The 12079-nt window shown below is 42.3% G+C and overlaps 1 protein-coding gene across 2 annotated transcripts; it reads right to left on the bottom strand.

Annotated features, from left to right (window-relative positions):
* Window positions 1-7198: 7198 nt before the first annotated feature.
* On the bottom strand, window positions 7199-12079 carry LOC133895617 (putative lipase YDL109C). 2 transcript variants are annotated; one of them, XM_062336068.1, is made up of 10 exons: window positions 11544-12079; window positions 11367-11434; window positions 10276-10346; window positions 9759-10001; window positions 9247-9410; window positions 9040-9095; window positions 8888-8940; window positions 8675-8783; window positions 8077-8174; window positions 7199-7571 (listed from the first exon to the last, which is right to left on the bottom strand). In XM_062336068.1, exons 1-10 carry the CDS (start codon window positions 11870-11872, stop codon window positions 7500-7502), a joined length of 1263 nt encoding a protein of 420 aa, XP_062192052.1. In that variant the 5' UTR covers window positions 11873-12079; the 3' UTR covers window positions 7199-7499. The 2 variants fall into 2 exon arrangements, with proteins under 2 accessions (XP_062192052.1, XP_062192053.1); XM_062336069.1 differs by having other exon boundaries at window positions 11534-11668.

Genomic DNA, 12079 nt, shown 5'->3' on the forward strand with positions numbered 1-12079 from the left:
TGTAATTATGGAAAATTTCAGGGACTAAACTGTAAAAAGATAGGGGCTTTTATGTAATTACAGAAAAGTCTAGGGGTCTTGCTGCAAAATTACCAATTAAAGGAATTATCTGAAAGTTTTGGAATTATCTTTGTACTGGAAAAGCTTGAATTGCTGACTGGGTAGATGACTGGGCATATGGTTGATGTGGCATGGTGACAAGGATGACACACATGCGGATAGGCTGATTTGGCAAAGCGAGGTGGCAGCCGATGTGGCACATGCGCTGACTAGATTTAAAGATGCGACACGTGGCAACTTGCTACTGGCTACTGAAGAGGTATTCTAGTATGTAATCGGGACCACACGCTATAGATCGGACGGCTCAGGACGTTTGGGGACAGATGGATACCGACGGGGAGGGAGTCCACGGCGGAGACGAGCTCGAGCACGGCGGCGACACGCCGGAGTTGGCTGGAACGACGCTCCGGTATGCGGATTGCGACGACGAGCGGCGGATAAGCTTCAGGAGGGAGAGAGTAACCTGTTTGAGGTCTTACCTCGGGTGGCATGGCACGGGAGAGGCCCAGCGGCGGTGAGGAAGGCGGCAGCGCATGGAAGCTCATCGAGAAGGGGTCTCTGGCGGCCGGGAAGCGAAGAAAAAGGTACCGACGGGTTCGGAGGTCGATGGAGGAGCTTCTGGACGGCTAGTCGGCGGCAAAGCGCGACAAAATCAGCGAGTTGGCGAGCTCGATCGGCTCTAATGGCGGTGGCGGCGGGCTCTCGGTGATTCGGCGAAAAGAGCACGGGAGGCAACGTCTTTTGGCAAGATGGGACAGAGGGGTGTCGGGTGCTATTTATAGGCGGAGATCCAAGGAGTTCAGGGCGCGAACGACAAGGAAGAAGGCGGCGGCGCTGCGGTCTCGTGCTCGGTTCGGACTCCGTCCGGAGGTAGGAGATGGTCCTGACCCGCAGGACCCACATGGCAGAGGCTCGGGTGAAGGCGGCACGGCGGAAGGCGTGTTCACGGGCGAGCGCGGGCGCGGGCGGCTGGCTGGGCCGGCTCGGGCACGCGGCGCGGCCCAGGAGGAGCGGCGTGAGGCGGGGAAAGGAATGAGCCGGCATAGAAGAGTGGGCCGAAGGAGGAAGGGCGGCCCAGGAGGGAGTTTTAATCTTTTCTTTGTCATTTCTTTATTCCAATTCTATTTTCTATTCTTTTCTAAACATTGCTAAATCTATTCTCAAGCAAACAATTCAAATAAGTCAAACAAAAATCTAAATGCCTAACTCCAGCATGAATGCATTCAAACAAATAATAATCCTAATTCAAATATGAATATAACATTTAGAAATTAGGTTTTATCCTATGCTATTTGTTTAAACTCAAATTAAATCTAGGAAAATTTTAGAGAATTGCAAAATTTGAAAATCAGGTGTTACATTTATGTTTATGAATTAGATGTTGCTTATGTGTTTATGTCGGATTAGGCTAGGGTTAGTGTATTTGATCATGAATTGGAGTTTTTGGATCATGAATTAGATGTTGTTCATGTATGTTTGTGTCTTTATGTGGTTTTTAGGATCGGATTGAAGGCTATTCTGGTCGAATTGGCCTCAGATGAGATAGAATTAGGCTCGGGTAGCATTAAGAATGAGGGGAATCAATCAAATTTTGGAAGAACTGAGAAGTTTCACTCAAATCCCCTCCAAATCTCTAAACCCTAAGACCCAATTTTGGGACTACCCGAAACCCTAACCCCCAAAAATTCCTCAATCCCTAACCCTAGAACCCAATCCCCAAATAAGAAACCCTAATCTAAAGGGGGGTAGGGATGAAAACTGTTCAAAAGCGATCTAAAAAGGCCCAAACCACTTCCAGTTCACATTTTTTCTTGGAAACAAAGTTGATAACGATAATGCCATAAACGAATACGACGTCGATAATACGAGAAACCGAAAACAGTGCTGTTGGGATGAAAACTTTCTGGTATCATCGGGAATCGATAATTCAAACTCGAAAGAACAATGTGACGTCAAGTTTCTAGCATACGCATTACAGTCATACAGATACATGAAGAATAGGTGTGGTCCTTGTAATGGTGTTGTATAATGAAATTTCAGCAACCTACACACACACACACACACACACACACACACACACACACACACACACACACACACACATATATATATAGCAATATAAATAAATAAATAAAAGAAAAAAGAAAAAAGAGAGGGAAAGGTTTGCATATATCCCTTTTGGCCCGAAGCAATAGTCCACTCCTACCTTCTCATTTCTTCTTAGGCCAGCCCAAGGCTCCCCCCCCCCCACCCCCAATCATCTTTTCTCCTTGGTCCAGCTCGAGTCGGCTGAGGCCTTCCTTCCCCTACCTCCAGCCAAGCCGCTTCAATTTCTGCCTCTGTCTGTTTTCACACAAGGCGCCTCTATCTCCTCTTCACCTAATCCCCTCCCCTCTATCTCCAACGAGTCAAGCTTCCAAATCGAATCCTTAGCCAATCCCCAACTCAAACTCGAGTTCATCTCGATCCAAATCCAATTCAAACCATCTCGAAATCAATTGGATTGAGCTCTAGTTGTTTGGCCCAAAATCTCGGTGAGCCGGTTTTGATTTCTTCATCGCCAGGCCTATATAAAGGAGAGGGGATCCAGATGAGAAGGGGACCCCGTGCGCTCGTCCACTCTAGGCCTCCTTGGCTAGATCGCGAGCCTCAATGTGCTCCACTCCACTGTTGGCCGCGTCTTCGCCCTTTGCATCGTGCTCTTGCGCCTCAGCCTCGAGGGGGACACGTCAACACGCCTCAAGAATTACCGCTAGAAATTTCTGGCTCAAAACGAAAAAAACTCAAAAACGATCAGAAGTGGCCTAAATCGTTTCGCTATCGTTTCCATATAGTTTCATTGTTTCTGTTTCCTTTTTTTGGATATATCATTTTTGCCCTCTACGGTCTAAAAAGTTCAAAAACGATCTCTGGAATTCTGAGTTTTACCATTTTCGTTTTCATCCCTAGGGGAGGCAAGAACATACGCATCAAGGTTATGGTGAGACAGCCGAAGCCGATTCATGCATCTTTTTCGGCGGATCTGCCTCCTCTGTCTTGGTCAAATGCGGATCTCCTCAGTTGCTAGTGTCTCCACTTCAGTGCTCTTACTCTTTCCGTTGTGCACGCAGGAGCTCCGTCGGTGTCCACCATTTGGCCGTGTGTGATTAGTCTTCATGGGCGTCGCCGTGGAGCTGCTTGACAGAGCTGCTCACGACCTCTGTCGCACACACGCTTGAGGTCGGCTTGGGTGAGGAGATGCGCTGTTGGGCGGGAGGAGCTCTTGTGGGCCATAGATGCGTGGACCAAGCGCACATTTTAGAGTGGGTTAGCTGGGCTGCACGCTAAGTTGTTGGACCAGCTCGTAGGCTAAACTATTTTTTAATAATTTCTTAGGCTTTTTTGTTTTAATGGACTTTCCAGTGATTTATAATGTATTTCCTTTTATCCACTGGAATTGTTGATGATTATTGCCCAAATAAATTAAGCTTAATGTTATCAAAATTTATATTTTTTTTCTCTCGATAAATTGGAACCAACATGAAGATTTATTTAGAGAATTTTGATGTTGTTTTGGTCGTGGTTGCATACTGACCAATGTTGTTTGCGATCATGAGCTAAAATTTTGCATGATTTTAATCAGACCAACGTAGGGTTACCTTCGTGCAAATATTTCTTCTTGATAATGGTCTAATTTGGCCCAAATCACTTCTACTGTTGCCGCCACAATTGATAGCATCGAGCAGCTTACAAGAAATAATTCCCTCTCTTGGAAAGAAAAAGCTACTATTGTCCTTGGTGTTCTGGACCTAGATTATGTACTCAGGGTTGATGCTCTAACTGCTCCTACCGTTGGTGTGGATAATTATGATGAACTTAAGAGAACTTATGATGCTATTGTTGAGAAGTAGGAGTGATCAAACCGCTTGTCCTTAAAGATTATGAAGAATTCTATCTCAGTTGGGATAAGGGAAGCATCCCTGACTCTGATACTGCTAAGAAGTACTTGACATCCGTGGAGGAGCAATTCAAAGCACATCTAAGGTTTATGCTAGTACGCTCATTCAAAGGCTCTTAATTACTAAGTATGATAGGTTTGGCAGCATCAGAGAGCACATAATTATGATGACTAATATGGCTGGCAAGCTCAAAGGCATGGATATGAAGATCTCTAAGGGTTTTCTTGTCCATTTCATTATGACCTCTCTACCTCCTTAGTTTACTCCATTTAAGATCAATTATAACACTCAGAATGAGAAGTGGACCATAAGCAACTTAATCGTGATATGTTAGTGGCCCCAGCAAGAGAAAATTCCAAGGGGACTACAAATCTAAGAAGAAGCTGCATTTCTCCCCTAAATCTGACAAGTCAAGGCACAAGGCGCCTGAGGCACCTGCTCCTTTTGCTCCTAGTACTCAAGAAACTAAGGATAATGGATGCCACTTCTACAAAAAAAAAAGGATATTACCGGAGAAACTATGCTGGTCTCCTGAAGTGGCTCGTAAGAAAAGGTAATAATATAATAACATTTATTAATGAATCTTCTTATGTTAGTTTCTCCCTTATTACCTGGTGAATTGACTCAGATGCCATTGTGCAGTATGCCAACTCGTTACAGGCATTCCATACCGTGAGAACCCTAAGAAATAAGGAGCGAAGTCTTAGAGTCGCCAACAGAAGAAAGCTGAAGTTGAAGCTATCAGATCACTTCCATTAGTATTAGATAGCGGCTTCATTCTTCATCTTAATACTATTTTCATGTTCCTTCCATTAGAAAGAATCTTATTATGGTTATGAATGTAATTTCAGAGATAATAAGTGTATCATTAAATTTAAATTCAGAAATTATTAGTCTTGCTTTCTCTGAATGAATTCTTAGTATCTGTGAATATCTGTGGTATGAATAATGAGACTTATTCAAAATTGTGGCATTGTCTTTTAGGCCATGTTTCGAGGGGGAGAATAGAGTGTCTATTACGAAAGAGATTCTTCACCCTTTAGACTTCTCTAACCCTGACCGTTGCATAGATTTAGGAGGAGTTGTTGAAGTTTTTGAAACTAATAAAGCACCTAACAATGAGCCTCAACATTCCCAACTTGTATAAAGAGCATTCACCTGAGTGGCTTACTGCCATAAAGTATGAATTGAAGTCTGAGCGATTATGATGAATGAGACTTAGTAGAAATTTCTGACGAAGCCAAAACAGTAGGCTATAAATGGGTCTACAAAATAAAGTGTGACTCTAAGGGAAATATTGAAAGGTTCAAAACAGGTCATAGCAAAAGACTGAGGATGAAGTATCTCAAGTTTGATAAAGTCGTAAGCAATTGCATTTATGTATAAGTTTAAAAGGGAGAAAAATCACCATCTTAGTCATAATAAGGATCTTGGTGAAACCTTTTACATTCTTGGCACTGAGATTCACCAAGATAGGTCCAAAGGCATACATGGACAAAGTGATGAAGAAATACAATATGCATAAGTGCTCTGTCTCGCCTTCTCCTATTGCTAAGGGAAATAAGTTTGGGATATTTTAATATGCAATGTCCGAGAAATCAATATAAAACTGATCAAATGAAGTCGGTTCCTTATACTTCAACTGTAAAAAGCATTATGTATGCTCCAGTATGTACGTGCCCTGATTTAGTTTTCGTAATCGGGATGCTTGCCAGATATCAATCAAATCCAAGATCGGACCACTCGAAAGCCATTAAGGAAGTCTTTTGCTATTTGTAAGGCACTAAGCACTACATGCTCATATTTTTAAAAAAACTGATGGCCTTAAAGTTGTTGGTTATTCGGATGCAGACTTTGTGATGTGTGTTAATAATAAGAAATCCATAGGTTATATCCTCACCCTAGCCAGAGGAGCTATCTCGTGGAAAAGCTCCAAACATATACTTACAACATCTTCATGATGCATGATGAGTTTGTAGCATGTTATGAGGCTACCAGGTAGGCTGTATGACTAAAGAACTTATGTTATCCCGGAATTAAGAATAATATATAGCATTACGAAACAACTTGTGTTATACTACGGTAATCAGTTCGTAGTTTTCTGTACGAGTAACAACAAGTCGAGTGATGCTACCAAACATATCGACATTAAGTATTATGTTGTGAAAGGTAGAATCTAGGATCAAACTATCAGTGTCAAACATATAAGTATTGAGCTAATGCTTACGACGCCTCTCACTAAAGGCTTATCATCCCATATATTTTTGTGATCATGTGCTGGCATGAGGTTATTGGAAAGCCTATGATTCTGGATAAGAGGATCATAAAGCAAACAAACTCACATTAAGATAATGAATACCCATTTTGAGATGGAGTAGTGTGTTATAGGTATTTAGGTTTTAGTTGCATTTTATTAGCAGTTGTAATGTTTTGTCTTGGTATGTTATTTTATTAAGAGTGGACTTACGATCAAGAGAGAGAATGTTGGATTTGATCTCGACTACCTGACAAGTATCCTAACCGAACCGAGAGAAGAGGGGGGGAGGAGCTCGCCCCTCACGTATGTCCACTGATCAGGGGCACAACCAGCACGTTGATTGCAGTCCCACCCCGTACAACACTATAAAACCAAACTAGGGGGAGTCCAACGCCATGGGTTAACTCATGAAAGTCTTTGCCACCTCTCCCACATCCTAAAACCCTAGCTGATCCTTAAGGGTGCTAAGAACGAGGTGAAGACCACTGCTGCCACTTGGTCTACGACTATGTGCCAACAATTAGCTACCTCACATCAATTAGCTGCATTAAGCCGACAACTTCTTTCTCACGCCGGCGTCCACTGCACCAACAAATCGAGGACCTAATGGCATCTCCGAGCTTTGGTAAGTCAATCATGCTTCCGCTAATGATATGTTGTTTGATCTAAGGGTTAGTCTTAGTTAATTACATGCAGTTAGACCTAATATTTAGCATCAGAGGCGTTTTAGCCCTTAATCAAACCCAATTAGATTTAATTATGTTAAATAATGACCGGATGATGCTTTTAGTGATCGGCTTAAGTGAATTAGTCATCAATTATATGTTTTAAAGATCAATTAGGTAAAGATCAATTAGGTCCAGGCTAATGCAATTAGGTCACTGATACGTGCAATTAGACCTAATAAATAAGTGATGAATCACTCGACCATGTCAAGTTCTAGTTTGCATGTCAATAGAATCAGACAGGAGAAATATATTTCCAGCAACATCTGTTTAGCCCAGTTGTGCAACACAAGAGAGGGGGCAGATTATGGTACAATTGGACGAGCTAGCATTGCTGATGGAGGAGGATCAGAGACATCTGGGCTCTGCTCTGCGTCTGCAGCACACGGGCCTAAAGAATCAACCACATTACTTGGGATGGGAACTGTAACCTTCCACGGAAAAACTAGCTAGGCAAAATTGAATTGTCACTGATCAACAAACTGCGACAGGAATTTACTGCCATGCCCACATTGTAGGTTAGACGATGAAGTTATCCATCATGTGGTTGATCACGTCTGCTCCATCCGAGTTTAGCCAATAGCTTTTCACCTGGAATTGGCAGTACAAGAAAATTATGATGAGCATGTGTCGATTGCTTATTTCTGTTATGCAACAATGGGAATGGCATACACAATTTTGAGAGAATAAAAAGTGTAGAGAAAGGCCATGATCCTTTCGTGCCCCAGTTAGCACAAGCTATGACATCTTCAAGAAACAAAAATGAACGAAGATAACTCAGGATTCAAGGCAGCTTTAATAATGCTAGTGACAGAAAATCTTGCATACAGAAATAACTTATCAAAACAACGTAATACGCACGCAAGGTGGATGTGTAACATAAGACAATATACACAACTGCCGAGTAGTTAAAAGGCAACTCTGCAAGCAAGATGTAAGATAAACTTTTTCTGGGGATATTTCACTAGATGCAACATACAAAATATACACACTAGTGAGGCCCTCTACGATCTACAGTACACACCTCAGCTACCCAAGGAAAGTTCAAATGCCAGAAAATGAAGAATGAATTTGAAAAGTTTAAAAAAAATCATACATGAATGGTGTTATGCGCAACTAATCTTTGACTGCTTTTCTGGAAGCTCACGTCAACACGTTCCCATGGAACTTGCGTAAGGCCTCTTATCATCTCCTCTGCACATAAGAGGGGTTCTTATCAGCTGTTAAACAATCAATTTTAGTAGTTTGGGATAAAGTAACAGCTTAATCCGAAGAAAGTATAAAGTTCGGTTAAGATAGGGTATGCTGAAAGTTGAGAAATACATCAAAATCACTACTGGATGACATTAGTATACCATTCCATGTAGCAAACTTAACTGAAATGATTGGAAAAATCACAATTGATACAATCTAAATAACTCTATTTCAGAAAAATATTCCCTCATTACAGTCTGCATCTAAAAATTGTAAACAACGGTTCATGATGCATCACTACCAAAAGATGTGTATCATTCTCTTGCCAGACAAAAAAAAAGCAAAAGAAAGATGTGTGATTCATTTTTATCTAGGCAACCAGATAAGAGCCAAAACTACAATGTACAGCACAGCCATGATGGAAATAAAAAAAAATCCAGTGATAAATTGCTCTTTGTACATTTCTCATCAAAAACAGATTTAATGAGAAGTCAGTATACCTTCTGGGTCAAAAAGATCAGCATGGGCTTCTGTTTCATTATTGTTTGTTATTTCCTTTTCAACATGGACAATATGTGGATACTTCTCATCACGAACAAGAAGCCGATGCTACAGGAGTTGAAAGTAAACCATTTCAATAACAAATATAAATGATTCAGTCTATTTCTTTACAGAGCAGAAATTGTAAACATGAAAGTACCGCTAATACATACTTTTGGCAACTCGTGCTGACGCCGGATTGATGATGTTCTCCACCCAACCATATCTTTTCATTTAGTTAAGTAGATATCATATCAGAGGTAAGAAGTGTAACTCAGCATAAATAATTATTACACAGACAAGAAATGAGGCTATTAAAGGATACGGTCAAAATTGGCATTCGCATATGCTACACGCCGTTTGAAAGAGCGCAATGCTGACCTGCATAAGAGAACATGCTGTACTTACACTTGATGCCCCCATACATTTTTTAACTCCTTTGGACAATCCAAAGAAAGCATAAAGGATCTGATTCTATACGTTCACATTTTATCAACCATTTCAAATAGAAAGGAGAAGTAAACAAAATAACCTGAATTTTAAATCATTACAGTCATCAACCATTCGAAGGAGGAGCGGGCGTCTGCCGTCATCATTGTCTGTAAGGAATAAATGCTTTCCAGTTCTCCCAACAATCAAATGTGCAGTTTCTGATGCTCTTCGCTCAAGGAAAGGCAGGCCACATAAAAAAGGTAACTGGTGGAAGAATCTGAACATGAGACTAACATTACTGAAGAATTTGAATGTTCTTGCTCTACTTCAAATGAACTCAAGATACTTCATGATTATACATACTATATACGAAATCTAAAATTAACAGAAATAACATGAGTAACATTCCATGAACTTAAGAGAAACAGCATAACTAAGTTTTACAAAGTTGCATGGTTAATTAACTTGCATAGATTTAGCTAGAACCTCAAATTCCAAAATTCTCAATAATCACATACACAATGGTAGGATGGCCATATGAAGTTAACAAGGAAAAAAGAAATTGACTGATTTAACTTAAGTTTATAAAACAGAGAAAGAGATCAGTCTTACCTGTTTGTTTCCGCTTGAACCCAAATGTGGTGATGCAAATGTTATAAAATTCATAGGTTCTAAACCAGCAATGAGACCCTCCATGTGCTCAACTTCATCTCTGCTCTTTCCGACAGATGATTCACTTATGCTATTAGGTTCATAAAGCCTTCCTATAGCATATCTGGCAACAAGACCACCAAGAGAGTGTGCCACAAACGAAATCTTCTTGACCCCTCTTCTTTGCTCTACAACTGATAGAACCTATAATAGTTCAGTTAGGTTCCAATATGAAACAATAAGTTTGAAAACATTGTACTTCCAAATATGAAAATAAGACTGGATGCCATTAACCGGATGCAAACTAACACAAAATCAACATTGTTTACTTCAAAAAGAATTGTACACAATAACGAATACACCAGGGATGAATGCGGTTAATTTTACATAAAAAAAGAGACAAACAAGACGGATTGAGCAAACATGCAGTTAACTTCTATCTATAGACGACAATATTTAGTTAGAACAAAAAATGTACCTCGTTCGCTAACCTTTCACCCATCAAGTCAACTCCATCAAATGTCTGGGTGGCAGAGTTGCATTGACTTCCTGCATGAAAAGGAGAGGTTATACAGGAAAATAGGAATAGTACCGGGGCTGTGCCAGGGCACAGAGTGGAGGAAAGATGAATGTTGTATCCATCAATTCATTCCAAAAAAACTTCTTGACTTTTGCATCTGCATAATCCAAAAGGAGAAAGCATAAAAAGATGTATGTGCTGGCATAGTTCCTTTGAACTTCGACATATGAAAGAGTTTCTTATATAACACCTGGCATGTCACCTAAGAATAAGACAGGGTACGAAAGAAGAAGATTGCATAAGATCACAAGATTTGAGATGCAACTAAACAACTAGGTGTACCACAAAAGCATCTTACGACTGCATAGGAGGAAAGCGTGTCAGGGAATAGCATTGGCAAATACAACCTTTCTCACATCAATCTTTGCTAAGTGGTATTAGGAGTACACCGTTACTTTATCTACATGCAAAGTGATGTTGCCCTTGCCCATGTACGTCAATGTCCCCACAACAGACTTGTCAAAAGCACTTGGTCACACTGTGTGCTGGGTCTATTCACTAGTCACACTTACGTGGTGGATCTACTCACCATGTCATCCAAACAATACCTCACGTATCTCTTTCAACAATAAGTTATGTAATAAATAGGATAGGAAACTGAGAAGTACCTAATCCCCTCCTTTATTGCCAACTGGAGTAGATAGCTATTTACATGTTGCCACGGGCATTCAATCTTTAATTATTTCATGTCTAAACTAAATGTTGTCACCATCATGTTAAGCATTCCTTCAGCACAAGTCTTCACTCTAACATCAATAACATTCCTACATAGTTATTGGATTTCACTCATCCAATGGTCCAAAATCGACTTCATTTCATGAAATGGAAAATAAGTTCCACGACAAAATCTCCAATACGTTAGAACATACGTGCACGCACACTAACTTGGCACTACGATCCACAACTCAGAAGTTCCACAGTTTCAGCGAGCAAAGTACATTTAACGACGCAGCATGAAATGGCAAAGAATAAGGATTGGTGGTACTCACGGTGCACGATCACCTTGTCCGGCATCCGCCTCACGAACTGCTCCGCCGCGAACTTCCAATCGTCGGCGCTGCAAAACAGAAGCAAACAAAATTTTAGCCACAGCGAACGAATACGCGCAAGCTGCACAGCCAACTTCACTGCAGCGGGCGACCAAGCAACAGCGCACGCGGATCCACCTCCCGACGAGGCCATTGACCATGACGACGAGGTGCTCCGGGAATCCCCCGCCTTGAGCCACCTCCGCCTCGGCCTCGGCGCTCCACACGTCATCCCCTCCGCCGCGCGCCGGCTCCTCCTCCACCTCCGGCAGCTTCCCCTTCGCCTCATTCACCGCCGCCGCCGCAGCCGGGGACGGCGCCGGCCGGAAGCAGCCCGCGCCCCTCTCCGCCGCCGGGGAGCGGAGCGCGAGTCGCAGCCGCGCCACGGTGCGCGGCCACCGGGAGGGCCGGGCCCCGGGTGCTCGAGTCACGGCGCGGCCCATCGAGGCGGCGCCGGCGGCAATCATCCGGCGAGGAGGCCGCGTAGACCTAGATGCGGCAGGTGGACAAGTGTCTAGCGGCGGTTACTTCGCGCGGAAGGTGGGGGCCGAGGGAACGCGGAGGTGAGCTGGGAGGAGAAGCTTTGGGGCGAGCAGGGAAGATGACAATGATTGTACATTTGCACTGTACAGCGAGAGTGACGAAAGGGAGAGCTGGAAATTTGCCTGGAGTAC

Source organism: Phragmites australis, chromosome 16 (assembly GCF_958298935.1).
Source record: "Phragmites australis chromosome 16, lpPhrAust1.1, whole genome shotgun sequence".
NCBI lineage: Eukaryota > Viridiplantae > Streptophyta > Magnoliopsida > Poales > Poaceae > Phragmites > Phragmites australis.